Genomic DNA, 19,331 nt, shown 5'->3' on the forward strand with positions numbered 1-19,331 from the left:
GTTGTTTTCGATGGGAAGGCAATGGGGTAGTTTTATGCTTCTCTGATGGGAAAGCAAGTCTTTAATGTGGCATCAAACCAAGGGAACGTGTTTCTTGGAGGCCGGAAAAGGGTTTATTTATTTATTTATTTATTTATTTTTATTTATTTTATTTGTTGTTGTTTCTAGTTTTTTTTGTTGGTTTGTATTTTAGTTGTTTGATGCAACTGTGGTCTGTAATGGTTTGAAGTCTGACATTGCCTAGGTGGAGGAAACTCTACTCCCTATGCTTCTGACTTAGTTTATTAGGAAATCTTTGTAACCCTGAACATTAGACCGATTGATCTTTTTTATTTATATTGAAAGGGATCTTTGAATAAAAAAAAAAAAAAAAAAAAAGATACAACACAAGTCTGTTTAGCCCTGTGATTTCGCATGTCGAGAATGCGTTTTAAAAAAAATCATGGTACGTTTAGGAATGCGTTTGAAAAAATGGCAGTTTAAAAACGTTATAAAGATGTACATTTTTAAAAACGCAAAATTTTAAAAGTTAAATCGCAATTTTATCAAATATTTAACTACATTTTTAAAATCTACAATATCATTAAATACATTTTAAAATAAATATAATTTGAAATTACACATTTTAAAATTGTTAAACCAAATAGACCTAAGATGATTTTAAAGCTTTCTCTATCAACTATGAATATATTATTGGAATAAATTCATCAAATGTTGTTTTCAATTTATATCAAACAAATTATTTCAGTAATTGCTCTTCAAGTTCATTGATTTCAATCTTTAAATCCAAAATAAAAGAAACCACGTATGCAATCAGTTTATCGATAGAGGGTTGTAATTTTCTTTTCACCAAATTCAGATCAATTTTATTGGACAAAATTCTTACAAAAAAAAAAGCCAAGTATCAAGGGTATTTCCGACCATATGAAAACCAATCGTGTGGACCAGGCAACTTTGCCGTGTTATCATCAACGCAGCTGTTTCCCTTCCCGCGCAGAATTGTCAATTGGACGGTTGGGATCTTTCAAGAACCTACTCGGAAAGCCTCAGCGGCAAACCCGGGTTCGCGTGGAGCCAAGGCCTAACAACGAATAGGCAACGACCAGCTGGACGATATTATATGGTCCATAATCAAAGGTCAAAGATATATTTAAAATGTGAACGGTCAACCCTCAAACAACATAAGATCGGGTCAGGACCATGATTGTTTAAAAGGGAGTGATTCTTACACTCACAATGTACAACAATGATACAACACTAAGGCACAATAGAGTGGAGTCTATGTGTGAGTCCCACTTCATTATGCTTTGGTGTTGTGTCATTATTGTGTAGTGTGAGTGTTTTAATCATGAGAAATGATCCATACACTCATTTCTCACAACAACCCCACAATAAGCTGACGTGGCGGGTAATATTTTATTATTTTTTTTGTTTTGTTTTGTTTTCTTTTTGTAAAAAAATAATAAAATATTACCCGTCATGTCAGCTTATTGTGGGGTTGTTGTGAGAAATGAGTGTAGGGATTATTTCTCTTTAATCATTTTCCTTGTTTAAATTACTAAAAAAAAATTCTTCAAATATATTTCGGTTGAAATATTCTACATTGATTAAGAACTAATACCTAAAATATGATGGGCCTTAATAATTAATTAATGGATCAACATCGATTCAGCAATGAGTTTATCAAATATACCAAAGCAGATAAATTTTAATTGAATATCTCTGAATTGTTCCAACCATATAAAACATTTTAGACCTCCTTTTTTCTTTCTTTTTTTTTTTTTTTTTTTTTTTTTCCACAAAAGGTGTAAATAATGCGACATTAATAAGTGTTTTGAAAAATATTAGGGGTACCAAATTTTTTACTAAGAAATTAGTACTAAGATGATGTGTAGCTTTTTCATTGGAGGTTATCAAAATAATTAATAAAAAGAAATGTTACAGGTACTAATAAATAAGCTCCATATTATTTTAATACTTATCAGTTGGTAAAAAAAAAGACAAAAATTTCTAACAAATCAATCTGTAAGAAATTATATATAACACACGTATAAGAATAACATGTGTCATTTAACTGTAATTTTAAAAATTAAATTATAATTTTATTAAATTCTTAATTATATTTTTAAAAATTATATTTTTAAATCGTATATTTTAAAATTGGACTTATTAAAATGACAAACTGAATCGAATCTAAATGGCATAAAAATTAACGCTGACTGATTCATACTCAGACTGGCCGACAAGCAAAGCGGCTAGATGGCGTAGAAATTTGAAGCCACCTAGTCTTGACGTGTCAAGTTGGGCTTGGTCAACTACGTGTTAAAACTGGCCAAGTGGAATAAAGGAGAATGTGCCGGCTAGAATTATTCCGGCGCAACATGACGAACACAACATGCATGACATACGTGAAATAATTTTTTTTTTTGGTAGTAGTAAGTAGCTGTTGATATAATATAAAGTATAAAAAATTTATGTGAAAAAGGTGAAAAAAAATTTGTATTATAATAAGTTTTTTTTATTTAATAGTAATAAAAAATTACTGATGTGATATAAATAATAAAAAAAGTTAATTTTTTTTTTAAAGTTGATGGGGTGTTTGCCAAGCATCTCATCTCATCTCTTTTCATTTTTTTTTTTTCACTTTTTCCAAAAAAGTTAAATCTAAGATATTATAACTTTTTTTTTTTTTTTCACATTAATAATTTTTTTTATTACTATTCAAATAAAAAAATACATTACAAAACATCTTTTTTTTTTTTTTTTTAAAATAATTCTAAACTTTTTTATACTTTATATCACATAAAATTCATCAATTACTTTTTACTACTCAAACAAAAATTTCACAACACAAATGCTTGCCAAACACCCCCGATATTTTTGGAAGAAGTTAAAATAATAGAGGAGAGGGGATGGGAGGGGAAGGGGGTTGCCAAATGGAGATCATGATTTTCTATAATTATTTGTCTAAATTTGAAATAATTCGAGTAGATGATTGTGAGATACCATTTATGGGACTCACCTAACTAAATAAAAATTAAACTGCTTATCTGGTCAAGTGAGTCTCATAAATAATCTCTCACAATTATATATTCGAGTTTTTTAAATTCAAACAAATAATTATAAAGATCTTGATCTCACTATCCTGAAAGGGCTGACCACAACTTGTCATGACTTAGACGCCATGGCAGAATGAGTGGGCCGCCTACATATATATGCTACTTTTTTTTTTTTTTTTTTCAGTGGCTGAAACAGCTAAATTAGGCCACGGGATTTCCTATTTTCTTTTTAGTTTGGGATTAGACCTCTGGATTTCCCTCATAAATAGCATTTTTTGTTGTTGTTGTTATTGTGACAGACATGATCAAGAAGTAGGAACCAAACCAACGGCTGTTTGCATAAATAATAGATTGGAGAGATTATTTTTGAACAATAATTCAGTTGGCGGCAGAATTCCTACAAAGCTATCAGAATTGATTATAACGATTAACGATTGAGTTTTCTCTTCGATCTCTTTGACCGATATTAATGCCACCAACTTAATTAGAGTTATTGGCTATAAGCACTAACGATTTTGGTGGAGTCTTACCTGAATCCATCACTAACTTCTCGTCTAGTACTCTTAAGAGTATTGTTAATAGATAACAATAATAAAGCTGGAAGGAATCCAAGTGGGATTGTTAATCTAGTCAACTTATAAGAGCTGCTCAATACGAGGAATAGCAGATTGTCATGCATGTAACATTCCCTCTGATATTAAAAAGCTTGAGAGACTACATGTAATGCTACTTTGGAAAGTCCAAGGAACAAAATTAACCTTAACAATGAAATTAATTATCTTCATATTTTAGAAGCAGTAATTTTTGTGCTGGTATTTTTTTTTTATTTTTATTATTATTATTATTATTTATTTGTTTATTTATTTTTTGTGATGGTATTTGTCAATTGTTTGTATCTATGACTTTGTAACGTCATAGCATGTGACTATGATTTTGTAGAACTTTATGCTTGTGATGTAAGAGCTTTGTGCTCTCGTTTTTTTTTTTTTTTTTAAAAAAAAAAGGAGGAGGAAAAGAAAAGAACCCATGTACATCAAATTTTTCAGGAAATTTGCTTTTGAATATGTCTTACCAAAGTCTCCTAAAAGCCACCAATGGGGTCTCATCCGCTAATTTGCCTGGTGGATAGTTTTGGATTCGTGTGTGTATACGAAAGAATCATCAATGAGGGCAGAATATTGATAGTCACTGTCAAAATGCTCAACCTTTTGCACTGTGGAGCTAGCTTCTAAAAGCTTTCTTTTTGAGTGTGAGGCCTCGAGAAATATCAGGTATTGGAATCTTGTTAAGGTACTTACAGTTCAGGTGTTGATTATCAAGGCATTAGTTTATAAATTCACGGTCAATGGAAGCTTTGAGGATTGGTTCCATCCGACTGCTAAAGAAGATGACGCAAACTAGGTGCAGAGGAATTTAAATTTTTAATAGAAATTGAATATCACCGTTGATATTGCGAGTACATTAGAATATCTCCATTATCATTGCTAAATGCCAATCATCCACTGTGACCTCAAGCTGAGCAATGTTCCTTTTTTATTTAAAAATAACATTTCTAAGTTTGAAGAGGATAACTCCTTTCTTTGCATGTCTTTTTACGGCCACGTTATAATTTATCGTATGTTGAATTGTAGAGAATGGTATGGGAAATGATCAGTTGTCGTCCTATGGAGAAGTGTATAGTTTATGGAATCCTGCTATTAGAAATGTTTACCGGAAAAAGACCCATAAATGACATGTTTCAAGGCACTCGATCTGAATCTATATTAATATTCCTTTGTTGAAGAATCTTTGTCTGAATAAGTGGTTGAGATTGCGGATCCAATTCTTTTTCCGGGAAGAGAAGAAAAGACAACCATGAATTTTGGTATTTAGTGAACAGAGTGGTCAACTATTTCCGCATCTAAAAAAGTTGAAATATAATATGACACGCATATCTTATGTTCCATTTGGTATATGAAATGACTATTACATTAAAAAAATATTATTGAAAATGAAAGAAAGTAGAATGAAATAGCATTTGAATAGCCATTCTCATTTTCTCGTGAGCAATGTAAAAAGTTATTCCAAATGTTAGATCCTTCTATCATATATTTTAACACTGGGTCCGTTTGGGTTACTGTTAGAACATTTTTCAGTCTGGTGACGTATAGATATTTTATTCGCCGTGTTTTTCGTAATCTGCAAGGAAGAACAAATAATGCGTCAGACGGGGGGGTCTCCCGACGTCCCCATTCCGATGCCTAAGTCAGTGGATCATTTTTTAGAGCATTGAGAGTCGAGAGTTTAAATATCTTTTCTGTATATAATTAGAGTGTATTTTGTCACCTGGCTTTATAGGCACATATTATCAACTACATTGTTCCACCTTCATGTCATGGTTGAGTGAGACCTTTAGTGAGATGAGATAAGAGGTTGAGTGGGAGAGTGGGACACTTACTCCTCATGGGATAATGTATTTATCCCATGTGTTCCAAATATAGCATTCAAGGTGTTCTAAGACTCTGTTAAGCCCTAATGATTGAGCGGGTCAAGTTGGGCCAGCAAGATCAACTGGGCCTTGGTTCGGGCATAAGCCCATTTGCATAGGAGATAATAATTTCTCCAACAGATACCCTCGATTCCCATTGACTGATTTGTTCAGCTAGTCGGGCATTGAGAATCTTCTTTTGTACTTGTGGATGAGACTATTTTTGTCCGTTGATAATGAGAATATTGGGAAACGCCACAAAAATCTCATATTAAACTGAGAATCACAATTTAGAAATCTCACTCATTAAAAAATCCATGAATATCCAAGTCATTTTCCCGCAGCTTTGGACCAGTGCTGTACCACCCCACAACATGCTCCTTGGCTGTTAAAAAAAAAACATTTGTCAACGTAAATTATATTAAATTCTCAATTCTACTGCAAGAAATCCGAAACAAAGGGACCACAATTTCATGCTAGACCCAGTTCAAGTAATAGCATTTATTCTCTTGAACATGGAGAACATTGATTCGTGGTAGTTGTGGTCAAGAAACCAGATGCGTGGGTCCTTTCCATCTTCTTCAAAGGGAACTGTGAAAATTATAGATTCAAACTTTAAATTAGCAACACCTATTAGCGACCTACGCAGTAGTAAATATTCATTCTTTTTTTTCAGTAAATTCAACAAGTACTAACAAACTTTGTCACACAGAGATTACGGTATAAGAAGCAATGCCAAAGCGGTAAAAAATATAAGAGAAATCTCAGATCCGAATGAAACCAGAAATCGAATAAGAAGCAGATAATAGAGGGACGTGCCTGCATAGCTGTTGGTGACGTCGACGGTTCCTTTGAAGGTGGAACCGAGCAGATCGAACACCAACGACGCGTTTGTTAGTGTCCCTGGCGACCCTGTTGTAGTTGTCGACGATGCTGAGCAGGACCAGAGGGTGCACTATCACCTTCTCTATCGGTCTCGAAGCTATTTGCTGCGTTTTTATCACATCCATTGCTATTTGGTTTCGATTTTTCACTGCTTTGCTTCTTCGCCAGGAAACCCCTGAAATCTTGTATATAGCTTTTGCTTGCTTTCTCAGTTGCTCCGCTCCGTCTCTCTCTCTCTCTGAGACTTTTCAACGAAGTCGGACTGGGTTCCTTGTACAGATTCGGTAGTTGATGGGCCGAACTGTCCATGTGATTCTCTTCATATTTGTACATCTTGCCCAAAAACATATGCGCCTTGCGACAATGAATTGATACCTTTTGTTGTTACTTTTGTATCCGTTAAAAATAAGGTGGCTTTTAAAATTATTATTTGATCAAATTTAATAGTGATCAATCACAAATTCAATGATAATTTTAAAAGTTACTTCATTTTTTGAGAGATACAAAAAAGACTTCTAACATTACTCATTGGACTGTCGAGTAACTTATAATGGGGTTGTGGGTCTATTTGTTCAATTTAGATGAGCTGCATTTTAAATTCTTCAAAACAAGTGGGCGTCACAACCCCTCTCTTAAAAATATTAGCATCAGCTTCCCTTAAATTTTATTTTATTTTTTTTTGATTTAGGGAATTAATTCATTTTTTGCTTCTCTATTTAAATTCACTACACAATAGCTTCTCTTATCATTTTCCTATACCATTTAAATATTTTTTAAATTAAATTCTAAGAGAAAGAGAGAGGAAAGATAAATTATTTAAATATTGTTTCAAATAAATGCTAAAGGAATGAAAGAGGAAAAATAAAGTTTTTTATATTAAAATAACACTAAGGGAACCACTTTTGCTTCCCTAGACTTATGGTACAACTTTTGGCTTCCTTGGCCCGGTGTTTCTTTAGTTTAGGGAACAACAAAAGAATTTGATTTATTGAATATTTTAAGAGTTTTCGTTACATTTAGAAAATGAAATGAGATTTAGAAAAGCTCCTGCTAGTGCTGTTAGAGCATTCACATCTGACTCATCAAAATTCATTTTCATTTAGGTAAAAAATTATATTTTTCTATTTTAACTACACATTTTTTCAAAGCACCTACATCTCACTTTTTATTTTAGTTATCCATTGCTAATATTCCATTTAAATCTTTTTTTATCAATTATTTTATTATCTTTGTAAGAAATAAGGAAAAAAAGAAAAGAAAAGAGAATGACAAAATTATATATATATTTGATGAGTAGTTTTTCATCCAAATTTACGTCTCAGCTAGCTAAAATATCTTTAGTCAGCTGGGCGTGAATACTATTAATAACAGAAAATTATCTATAACCATGAAAAGGAGATTGGATCAGAATGAGTGAGCATAATGAAAAGCTTTCTATATACCCAAATGTTGGCCTAACCCGATCTAACTTTGGGCCTAATTTGTGGGGCTTTTGGGGTGGCTGAGCGGCCATCCTAGAAAAGACCTAGGGTGGCCGTGCGGCCAACCCAGGTTTTGGGGAAGCTGTGCGGCCACTCATTAGGCTGGGGTGGGCCGCGAGCCACCCCAGAGGTGACTGAATCCACCTCTGGGGGTGGCTCGCAGGCCACCCGGGCACATTAGGGGGTGGTTGCCGCCACCCCCCTTTCCTTCAGTTTTTTTTTTTTTTTTTTTTTTTTAAGATGAGAATATTTAGGTAATTTTTGAAATTGAGTTAGGGCATTTAAGTCTTTGCATGAATTAGACTGACGGAAAGGGGCAAAGTATGTAAAGATAGTAGTTTGATTCTCTTTTTTGGTCGAAGTGGTAGTTCGTGGGGGCAAAATGACACATGCCGGTAGTTCATGGGGGGAAAAGGTAATTACCCTTTATTTATTTATTTTTTTTCTATTTTCTCAACATGTTTATTTTTTGGTGAAATTCAGGTACATGGGAGTGAAGATTTTGAGGGACAGATTAGGAAGAGCAGCTGGCACATGAGGAAGCATGGAAGGTCAGATAGGAGGATAAGAGGAGGGGAAGCCTTAGAGCACTAGCAGCAGATTTCCAACCATTTTATCTAAATTTAGGGAACAAAACTACTTTTTGCTTCCCTATAAAAAAATACCCCACAATAGATTTCCTTACATTTCCCTATATCAATTAAATATTATTTTTTTACTCTTATTTTATTATTTTTCTCTCTTTCCTATATCAATTAATTATACTTCTTTTATATTAAAATAATACATAGGGAAGGAATAATAGACGTGTATACATAGAGAATTACTATTCATTCCCAACCCCCTCATCTAACTATAGGGTATTTGATGTGAGAGGTTTTTTGGTGTTTTTCATGAAATTTTTCCTAAATATAGGAAATGGAATCAATATAGAGTAACTGCTACTAGTGCTCTTAAATTGGTTAGTAACTTGGTGGAAATGTAACATAGTCCTTTAAATTCTTAGCAGTTATATGTGGAAAGGAAAATGCTCTCATTTTCAAATTTTTATCTTCAAAATTAGTTTTCAAATGATACGTTATTATTCCATATTTTCATGAAGTAATGACAAATTTTTTAAAATAATAAATTAAACACATTATATAAAATCTAAATTTAAAAAAATAAATTTGAGATGCGTTGCACTCATTTTACCAGCTGTAGTGTTGCCAGCTCACCTACTGTAGGGTCATAAGAACAGGGGTGGTCTCATTGACTTGGACTTGGCAGTTAAAAAGTCCATCGGTACTGGTTGGGACTTCCAATCGATCACCAAGCCCTCTCTGTCCTGCATTTAAAATTTGTTGGGTCATCATTTTGTTAAAAACCCGACCTGCCTCTCGCCAGCTGTGGACTTCCATTGCCCCTTCACGCGTTGCAACCGGATCCTCTCCATAGGAGGAGCCGGTTAGTTATAAAATAAAAGGTAAAATTGTTAAAAAAAATTTGAATGACAAATTTGAAAAGGAGAAGATCCGTTTTCGTACACATTATGGTCAGATTCGTTCCCCTGTAAATCCGCTTAAATCCCTCTTTCTCATACCATTTTCTTTGTTCTTTCTGTTTCTTGAGAGACATCAAGAAGTACGTAGCAACGAAAGCAAACCAAGCATGGGGCTTCCTCCCTTAAGTCCCGCACTCTCTTTCTCAGCTCTTTGCATCCTAACAATTGTTTCGGTCATTTGCTTTGGTTCCACCACCTATGGCTATAGCATTGGCGGGAATGAGACAGACCGGCTAGCCTTGCTTGAATTCAAGGCCAAAATAGTCCATGACCCTTTCATGGTTTTGAGCTCATGGAATGACACCACCCACTTCTGCCTGTGGCATGGTGTTACATGTGGTCGACGCCACCTGAGGGTCACGGAGTTGCGCCTACCATCTCAGAAACTCGTGGGATCTATATCACCTTTCATTGGAAATTTGAGCTTTTTAAGGCTTCTATATCTCCCAAACAATAGCTTAAGTCATCAAATCCCTCCAGAAATCGGCCGTTTGCATAGATTAGTGATGCTATATTTGGCCGATAATTCAGTAGGTGGCAGAATTCCTACAAATGTATCGGGGTGCTCTAACCTCAAAATTATCAGACTTGATTTTAATCAGCTGGCTGGGGAAATTCCTATTGAGGTTGGCTCCTTGTCAAAGCTCAAAACGTTTGCTGTCGACCACAACCTACTAACAGGAAGTATCCCTCCATCTCTTGGCAACTTATCATCACTTGAAGAACTTTATTTACCCCTAAATAATATAGGAGGGAGTATTCCTAGTGTTCTAGGCCAACTTATGAACCTTACAGCTGTTTCTTTTTCTTCGAATCAGTTTTCTGGCACCATCCCTCCATCAATCTTCAATCTCTCTTCTATTACAATTCTTGATGTGGGACTTAATCAAATCCAAGGGAGTCTTCCGTGGGACTTGGGGATAACTCTTCCGAATCTCCAATTCTTCTCCGTGGCCAATAACAAATTTACTGCAGGCTCCATTCCTCCTTCAATATCCAATGCCTCTAATCTGGAACGACTTGATTTTGGAGGGAACAAATTTACCGGAAACATGCCTTCTTTCGAAAAGTTGCATAGGCTTCAATGGTTGAGCACTACCTACAACCACCTAGGAAGTGGGGGAGCTGATGACTTGAGTTTTCTCTGCTCTTTGACCAATGCCACTAGCTTAGAGCTGTTGGCTATAAATGTCAACAATTTTGGTGGACTCTTGCCTGAATGCATCGGTGACTTGTCATCTACTCTTCGAATATTGGAAGTAAGTGACAATAATATAGCAGGAACGATTCCAAGTGGGATTGTGAATCTCGTCAACTTAGAGAGACTGCACATGTGGAATAATAGATTTTCGGGTAAAATTTCCACTGATATTGGAAAGCTTCATAGACTACAATCAATGCTTCTTCACATAAACAACCTCTCTGGCAACATCCCGCACTCTCTTGGAAATCTGAGTATGTTACTCAAACTATCTTTAAGGCATAATAATATTCATGGAAGCATACCTTCAAGTCTAGGAAACTGCCAATCTTTGCTCTTCTTAAGTCTTTTTAAAAACAATCTCAGTGGTACAATACCTCCCCAGGTCTTTGGTCTCTCATCCTTGTCAATCGGTCTCTATTTGTCCGGTAATCGTTTCACCGGTTCCCTTCCCATGGAAGTTGGAAATCTGAAAAATCTAGGTGAATTTGATATTTCAGAAAACATGTTAACCGGTAAAATTCCAGGGAGTCTTGGAAGTTGTGTTAGGCTGGAGTCTTTACACATGCAAGGAAACTTCTTTGAAGGGACCATTCCATCAAGTTTTGGTTCTTTGAGAGGACTACGAGAATTAGATCTTTCTCGAAACAATTTGTCAGGAAAAATTCCATATTTTTTTGTGGGTTTCAACTCATTGCAACTTTTGAATCTATCTTACAACAATTTTAAGGGTATGGTGCCAATGGATGGCATTTTCAAGAACTCAAGCGCAATTTCAATTGGAGGAAACAGTGAGCTTTGCGGGGGTATATCAGAGATAAACTTGCCTAAATGCAACTTTGGAAAGTCCAACAAGACAAAATTGACATTGACCATGAAATTAATTATCTCCATAGTTTGTGGGCTTCTTGGAGTAATTTTTGTGCTATCTTTTCTATTTGTTTGTTGGTTAAGAAGGAAAAGAAAAGAACCCACTTCAAGTTCTTCAGGAAATTTACTTTTAAATTTGTCGTACCAAAGTCTCCTAAAAGCCACCGATGGGTTCTCCCCCACAAATTTGCTTGGTGTGGGTAGTTTTGGAACCGTGTATAAAGGAATCACTGACAAGGGTCGAATGATAATTGCTGTCAAGGTGCTCAATCTTCTGTGCCGTGGAGCTTCCAAGAGCTTTATAGCTGAGTGTGAGGCCCTGAGAAACATCAGGCATCGGAATCTTGTAAAGATACTCACAGTTTGTTCAGGTGTTGATTATCAGGGTAATGATTTCAAGGCTCTAGTTTATGAATTCATGGTCAATGGTAGCCTTACAGATTGGTTGCATCCGACTGCTACAAATGATGAGACGCACCAGGAGCAGAGGAAGCTAAATCTTTATCAAAGATTGAATATCACCATTGATGTTGCGAGCGCATTGGAATATCTCCATTATCATTGCCAAACTCCAATCCTCCATTGTGACCTCAAGCCAAGCAATGTTCTTCTCAATGATGAAATGATTGGACATATTGGTGACTTTGGGTTATCAAGATTCTCTCCTGAAGCTAATCATAACTCTTCAACCAATCAGTCGAGCTCCATTGGCATAAGAGGAACTATTGGTTATACTCCTCCAGGTGATCAAGACACTCTTTATCATTCGTCAATTATAATAATTTTTCTTTTAATATCATTTATAAGTTTAAAGAGGATAAGAAAGTTTTATTATTCATTTTCTTCATAACAATTTAGTATTGCACAATTTTATTTTTTGGTTTCAACACATAGAGAGTATCATAGCATAATTCCTTTGTTAGCATATACATGTTAATTATATAATTATTTATATACATGTTGAATTTGTAGAGTATGGTATGGGAAATGAGGTGTCCTCCTATGGAGATATATATAGCTATGGGATCCTCCTATTAGAAATGTTTACTGGAAAAAGACCTACAGATGACATGTTCCAGGGTACTCTAAATTTACATTCCTTTGTCCAACAAGCTTTGCCTGAACGAGTTGTCGAGATTGCGGATCCAATTCTTTTTCAGGGAAGAGAAGAAGAGATAGCTATGAATAGAACTCATAATAACAACGGCAACACTAGAAGAAGCGAAATCCAGGAGTGTTTGATTTTGATGTTTGGGCTTGGAGTTGCTTGTTCGGTTGAACATCCAGGACAACGGATGAGCATAAAAGATGTTGTAACTGAGCTTCATTTGGTCAAAAAGAGACTTAAAACTACAAGTGGACCCTAAATTTAACAGGTAATATTGGTAGATTGTTTATTTCAATTTTGATGATGATTATAAGCTCATTGAATTTTGCCATCTATTTCTTATTTCAATTTTGACACTAGAGAATGAGATAATTTTGCTCTCATTAGGTTGAAACATTATAAATCAGCCAATTTTAGACAAGGCCCAAACTCCAACTTCTTGTTCAAGAGTAATGCTATATATAAGACTCATATCTCATTCTTATCCTTCTAAAAATGATGTGGTTTTTAAAATCACTATTAGATCGAAATTTAATAGTGATTAATCATAAATTCAATGGTGATTTTAAAAATCATATTACCTTCAAGAAAATAGGAGTGTGATAAGAGTCTTGTATATAGCATTATTATGTTGTTCGGTCTACTTTGACCCTAAAGTAGATGACAACGGCTGCAAAAAAAAAAATAAAAAAAAATTGTGTTTTTCTTCAATTTATTGAATAGAAATATGTTTCTTGACGTGATCGATCCATCTTTAGTGTCAATTTCTTTAGATCATTTAGATTGGATAAATTAGGATTTCAACTGGCCAAAATTAGGGACTTTTATAATTCAGCTTTAATTTTTACCAAAATTGATGATTATGTTATGTAAATAATTGTTAGAATCACACGTTGGACCATTCATTTATAATGGTTTTCAATAAATCTTTAGAAAATTAAAATTGAAGGTCATTTATGCATGAAACTTGGGGATTTTGGTTTTTGGCTTTAATTGTTTCAAAACTAAGGGTTTTCTTGTTTAACTAGATAATCAAATTACTTGCATGATTGTTTAATTTTGATTAGATGTGATGAATTTGAGAATACAAGCCATTTAGTATTTCGGTTTTTGGTGAAATTAAAGGATTTCATAGAGTTAATTGTTGTATTTTCAAATTGAGAGTTTAAACATGAAATTGAGAATTTTAGTTAGTGATTTAATGCATTAAGTTAATCTGTCTTAGGGCATTGGGCTCAAATTGGAGATTTATTAAGTAAACATTATGGATTTTGTGATTTGATCTTAGGTATTAACGTTGGGTAATGTTATCCTTCACACTCTTTTCACATTGACTTACGTTGTGTGTTTTAAATGACTTCTCATGTTAATCACTATTTTTTTATTTATTTATTTATTTATTTTTTTTTTTTATAAAAAAAAACCACTTATAATACACTACATAAGCCGGTGCATGTGATAAATAGGTGTGAATAATGTCATTACTCTTTAAAAGTTTTATTGTATGTTTGGTTAAAGAGTGTAGAGAAATTCATGAAATTTTGTATATGTGTACGATTTAAATGGCTTCTCATATTAATGATGTTTTAAGTTTCGGCAACTATATGTCTTATTATAATTTCATGTGTTTGTCAAACAAATAGCGCAAGTCAAGCTTTATTTTGTAATGAGATGCATATATGTTTTAATTATTTTGTGGTTATAAATTTAAATTAATGATGTTGGGAATGATGATTAAGTTTATTACTCATAACAGACTTTTATTTGTATCCATAAAAGTGTTTTTAAAATGTTATTGTATTATGGAAAAATCTAACTTATTACCATGTTATGCACACACTTGAAAATTAAGCATACTTTAGTTAATTATCTGATATATTTGTTGTTCAAGTATAATATATTGTTATACATCATGTTAAAATTCATAATAAGATTAAATCTTCTTAATCTTTTTCAGATAATACAATGGTTCAAGACCCTTATAATTTGAGAATATGGAGGTTCTTATGTTTCAAGCTCACAGGGACTTGGTGAGACGTCTTATTTGTGTTTGATGAATTAAAATTTGGTTTATATATATATATTGATGTTTAAACTTTATTATTATTTATTATGTTTGGAGACTTTTTATGTGCTTTTAGATATTTGGAGTTGGATTGTAATCGTTTAATTACGAAGTGTTTTATCTCATTGATCAAGTATTGTCGTTGCTAAGACATTTTGATTAGTTTGATGCAATGTAATTGTTATGCGGATATTGAGGACTTTAATTTAGGGGATGGAATTTTTATTTGCAGGCTTTTACTTTTAAAAAATGTCATAGTTTTAATCAATATTTGGACCTGCATGGTCCACTACAAGAATGTGGAGAAGTATATACATGCACTAACATAAGGCTTATAATATGGTGGGCTTTTCTTTTAAAATTAAACACAGTTAAAGCTAAAACTTTCCACTACATTGTTGTGGGATCCCTTCTTTTGGCCTTGTCCAGTTCAATCTTTGTATTGAGTTTTCGAGTCTTAAAGCTCGACTGAAAGGATGAACTGAGAAGCAGGGCAAATAGTAACAAAGTTTCAATTATATATATCACAATATACACAAGCTGAATATTTCAAGCAAATAAAGAAAGGGCTCCCACAACTAAAGCAGCTCTTAATTGATTCAGTTTCAAGCTTCTCTCATATCATGAAGCGGGAGGGCGGGGTAGCCGCTTGGCAATTTCCTGCCAAAAGAAGGAACAATGCTCAGTCTTCCAAATGCAAAGGAATTTCAAAACTATGGACTCCATAGACAAGCCTATGCCCAGGCCCCACTAATGTTATAGCCTTGATAGTTTCCCAAAATAGTATGTCATCAACATAATGTGTCATATAAAGCAAGTGCTCCATGGCCTTACAAGGTAACAAATACAAAATTTTGTATAGAGAGCATCCTGTTCACACCACCAATAACAAGAACATAGCACTTCTAGAATTTCTCGTCAATCTCAACCGTTCTAAGTTGTATGTAGTGTATCTTGTTAACATGCAGCTGGTAACAAAAACAAAAATTTATAAAATGTCTATGTCAAAAATACCTCAAACAGCTGATTTGTATTATCAGCTGTCTTTGCATATGTCTCGATAACAAACATTCCATTCTTCTCCGCATAGTCAATGCCATCCTGCAAGACAAAGAATGGATGTATTATATAATAGAAAAATGAATGTTAGTTTGTGGGCATATATGATGCGTCAAATTGAGAAATACTGCACTCACCTGAACTGGTACTTCCCGCTTCCCTTAAAGATCAACTTTGTTACCAACTAAGGCCATGACTATATTAGGACTTCCATGTTTTTGCAGTTCCTATAAAATTCCATATTCATCAAATGTTTGGAAAAGTAAATTTGCACTGCGAGCATGGGAATTAATAACCAGCTTAATCAAGGCACGTAGTTTACATAACTATACACCTTTCTAGGAAAAGATGCCATGTTGTCTACATAACTTGACCTTTCAGGGTAAAGATGCCATCTATAAGCTGTTAGCACTTGGAGTACAATGGCAGTACAACAACCCAGTTATCTCGGAGTAAATTATTTGTAGTTTTATTTCTTTTTTTCAACCCAGCTCTCGCAATTCCTAGGGAATCCGATAAGAGCAATGTTTTTAATAGATCAAAATAAAGATTTGATTCATCAAAAAACAAAAGTGTACATACACATAAACCATATTGAGAAGATGAAAGTAACCCACATACAATAAAGACATTTATTGGTGCTAAGTTCAACATTGTTTACTTATTAGGTGAAACATGGTTTTAAAAGTGATTCTAGGAAAGTTTCAAATTAACTAATCCTTTTGGGGTAATAGCGCAAATGTACATGGATAACGATTTTTTTTAGATCGTTACAAATGGTATTAGAGCCCTTAATAATGTCATGTGGTACCATCAATAGCGCATAACGTTGCATTGACGAGGATGTTAGGAGTATAAGAGGGTGTTTGTAATACTTCGGTCTCATGGTGGAAGATAAAATCACTACAAAAAAACATGCAACTAGACACGTGGCTACAGTAGCCGTTACTGTAGCCACGTGGCCAGTTAGCGACGTGTATTAAATACACCTGGCTAGATGGCAGTTACCACGTGTACTAATTACATGTGGCCAGTTAGCCACGTGTAATTAATACACGTGGCTAAAAAAAAATTTTAATTTTTTTTTTTTCAAGAAATAAAATTTTGCTTTATTTTATACATTAATTTATATACTTATATGTATATATCTACAAGTGACCCTAATCCTAGTTTAATGCTATATGTATATTATCTACTTTATTTTATACAATAAAATTTTGCTTTATTTGCTTTATTTTATACATATATATCTACAAGTGTTAAATATTGTATACTTTACTAATATACCCCTAATTCTAGTTTAATGCTATATGTATATTATATTGTACAAAACTAAATCTTAATTTAGATATATAGATATACTATATATTGCTATATATATATATATACAAACTATGCATATATATATATATATTTATTTTTTTTTTGAAAAAATTGTAAAAAATTACAAATGGCGACGTGGCTTTGAGCCACGTCGCCAAAACTGGGCCAGGTGCTCCACGCGGGACAATTCCCGCGCGCCACCTGGCCAATATTTCGAAAAAACAAAAATTAAAAATTAAATAATAAATGGACAGAGAAACTCGTTTCTCTCTCTCATTTCTGATCTAGTCTCTCTCTCTCTCTCTCTCTCTCTCTCTCACAGCACCACCGGCCAGCTCCCCGACCACCGCGTGTTCTGGCCTCAACTAGACGGAGAAACTCGTTTTCGTCGTCGGTGACAGAGAAATTCGCCAGATACGCTGGCATCGCCGGAGATCCAGGGAGTTCTCTCTCTCTCTCTCTCTCTCTCTCTCTCTTGTGTGGATCTCTCTTTCTTATCCCTTGATGTTTCGGTGATGTAGGGATCGGAGGACCGGCCGAATTTTGAATCTGATTTTGTTGTTTTGGTTTTTTGAATCTAATTTCCGGCGACAGGGTGATTTCCGGCGACTGGGCGATTTTGGTGATTCTTGGATTTTGTTGGTGTTTTGTTGGTAATTTTTTGTCCAGAATGAAACTAGATAAATTTCTTCGATTTTGTTGGTGATTTTGTTGGTGATTTTGTGGTGTTTTGTTGCTAATTTTTTGGCCAGAATGAAACTAGATAAATTTCTTGGTAATTTTTTTGGCCAGAATGAAACTAGATAAATTTCTTGGATTTTGTTGGTAATTTTTTGGCCAGAATGAAACTAGATCCAGTTTCTTGGATTTTGTTGCCGGCCTCGAAGAAGTTTCCGGCAAGGGGAAAAAAAAAGTAGTTCCGGCGAAAGAAAATACCGGTGAAAAAAAGAAAAAAGAAAAAAGAAAAAAGAGAAGACTTCTTCTCTCTTTTTTTTTTTTGTTTTAAAAAAAATGCAACAATTAGCCACGTGTATTAAATACACGTGGCTAACAATTGGCTGTGTTTACTCTAGTACATGTGGCCAAGTGGCCACGAGTATTAAAGTACACGCGGCCAACTGTTAGCCGCGTGTACTAAATACACGTGGCTGACTGCCAGCCGCGCGTACTATGATACACCTGGCCACTTAGCCACGTGTATTGTGGTACATGCAGCAAAATGTGCATTTAGTAACAATCGGATCTGACACGAGTCGCACACGTGGCCATTTACACGTGGCAAACTGTTTGCCACGTGGCGAAATGCAAGTGGCAAAATTCAATTTTTTTTTTTGTAGTGAATAACCCACATGAAGTGGACATGTGATTCATAAACACATTCATGAATGCTAAGTTCCACATTAGTTACTTAGTATGTGAAACTGTTTTATAAGTAATTCTAACGAAACTCAAAATTTACTAGTCATTTTGGAGCGAAAACACAAATGTTACTAGCATTTTTCCCTTTGTCATTACAAAATCTAATAACTTTTAATATTATTGAAATTGAAAAACATGCAAACCTTTTACGAGAAAAAACAGGAGAAAATGAAATTGTTGAGAAGGAAAAGAAATAGATAATATATGTTAATTATAGGCTTTACAACCTAGTATGGTGGCATATTCATACTAGATTTCTTTTCTCAAACAAAACATAACATGCAGTAGAGTTTCTTGCATTGTTATAATTGTCCTGATAACAATTCTAACCAATATCAAGTCCTCGACCCTATTAGATGATTTAAAAGTTGAAAAAAAAAAAAAAAAGGAATTAAGAAAGAATTGTTTCCATGCAATGAGAGGTTGTAAGAGAGAAATTCTAAACTAAATACTTCAAACGAAAAGCTATAACCTACTAGAATAAAATATCATTGCATATAGGTTAAAACAGATATTCACCCAGCCACTGACAAAACCCAAGAACCAGCCCAATTACGCATCAGTCCGCTTCCCAACGTAAACTATTGCCAACCAAGAGTACCAAGCAATTAACAATCTTAAGTAACACATACGTACATAGATATCAAGATGATCATATATATTCAAGCACTACGTACGTATGTGAAGCATCAAGGAGTTTTCCCCCACTAAGAAATTCCTTTTATCAAAAGTTCACTGCAACTTCGCTTTAGACCGTTAATTCCAAACTTCTTCGACTGATCAGAACTAGCTCTGTAGCAATAATAATTTTTTAGAATCATTTATTTATTTTGTTAGTTATATCATTTAAT

The 19,331-nt window shown here is 34.1% G+C and overlaps 1 protein-coding gene across 1 annotated transcript; it reads left to right on the forward strand.

Moving 5' to 3' along the window:
* Positions 1–9,508: 9,508 nt before the first annotated feature.
* On the forward strand, positions 9,509–14,763 carry LOC133863012 (probable LRR receptor-like serine/threonine-protein kinase At3g47570). Its single transcript, XM_062298982.1, has 3 exons — positions 9,509–12,249; positions 12,479–12,882; positions 14,572–14,763. Exons 1-2 carry the CDS (start codon positions 9,543–9,545, stop codon positions 12,871–12,873), a joined length of 3,102 nt encoding a protein of 1,033 aa, XP_062154966.1. The 5' UTR covers positions 9,509–9,542; the 3' UTR covers positions 12,874–12,882; positions 14,572–14,763.
* The last annotated feature ends 4,568 nt before the right edge of the window (positions 14,764–19,331 follow it).

The sequence above is a fragment of the Alnus glutinosa genome, chromosome 3, assembly GCF_958979055.1.
Source record: "Alnus glutinosa chromosome 3, dhAlnGlut1.1, whole genome shotgun sequence".
In the NCBI taxonomy this organism is placed as follows: Eukaryota; Viridiplantae; Streptophyta; class Magnoliopsida; order Fagales; family Betulaceae; genus Alnus; species Alnus glutinosa.

Coding starts and splice junctions, on each gene's coding strand:
- LOC133863012 (XM_062298982.1), top strand. CDS start 9,543: ATGGGGCTTCCTCCCTTAAGTCCCGCACTCTCTTTCTCAGCTCTTTGC. Junction 12,250..12,478: donor TATTGGTTATACTCCTCCAG/GTGATCAAGACA, acceptor TTGAATTTGTAG/AGTATGGTATGGGAAATGAG.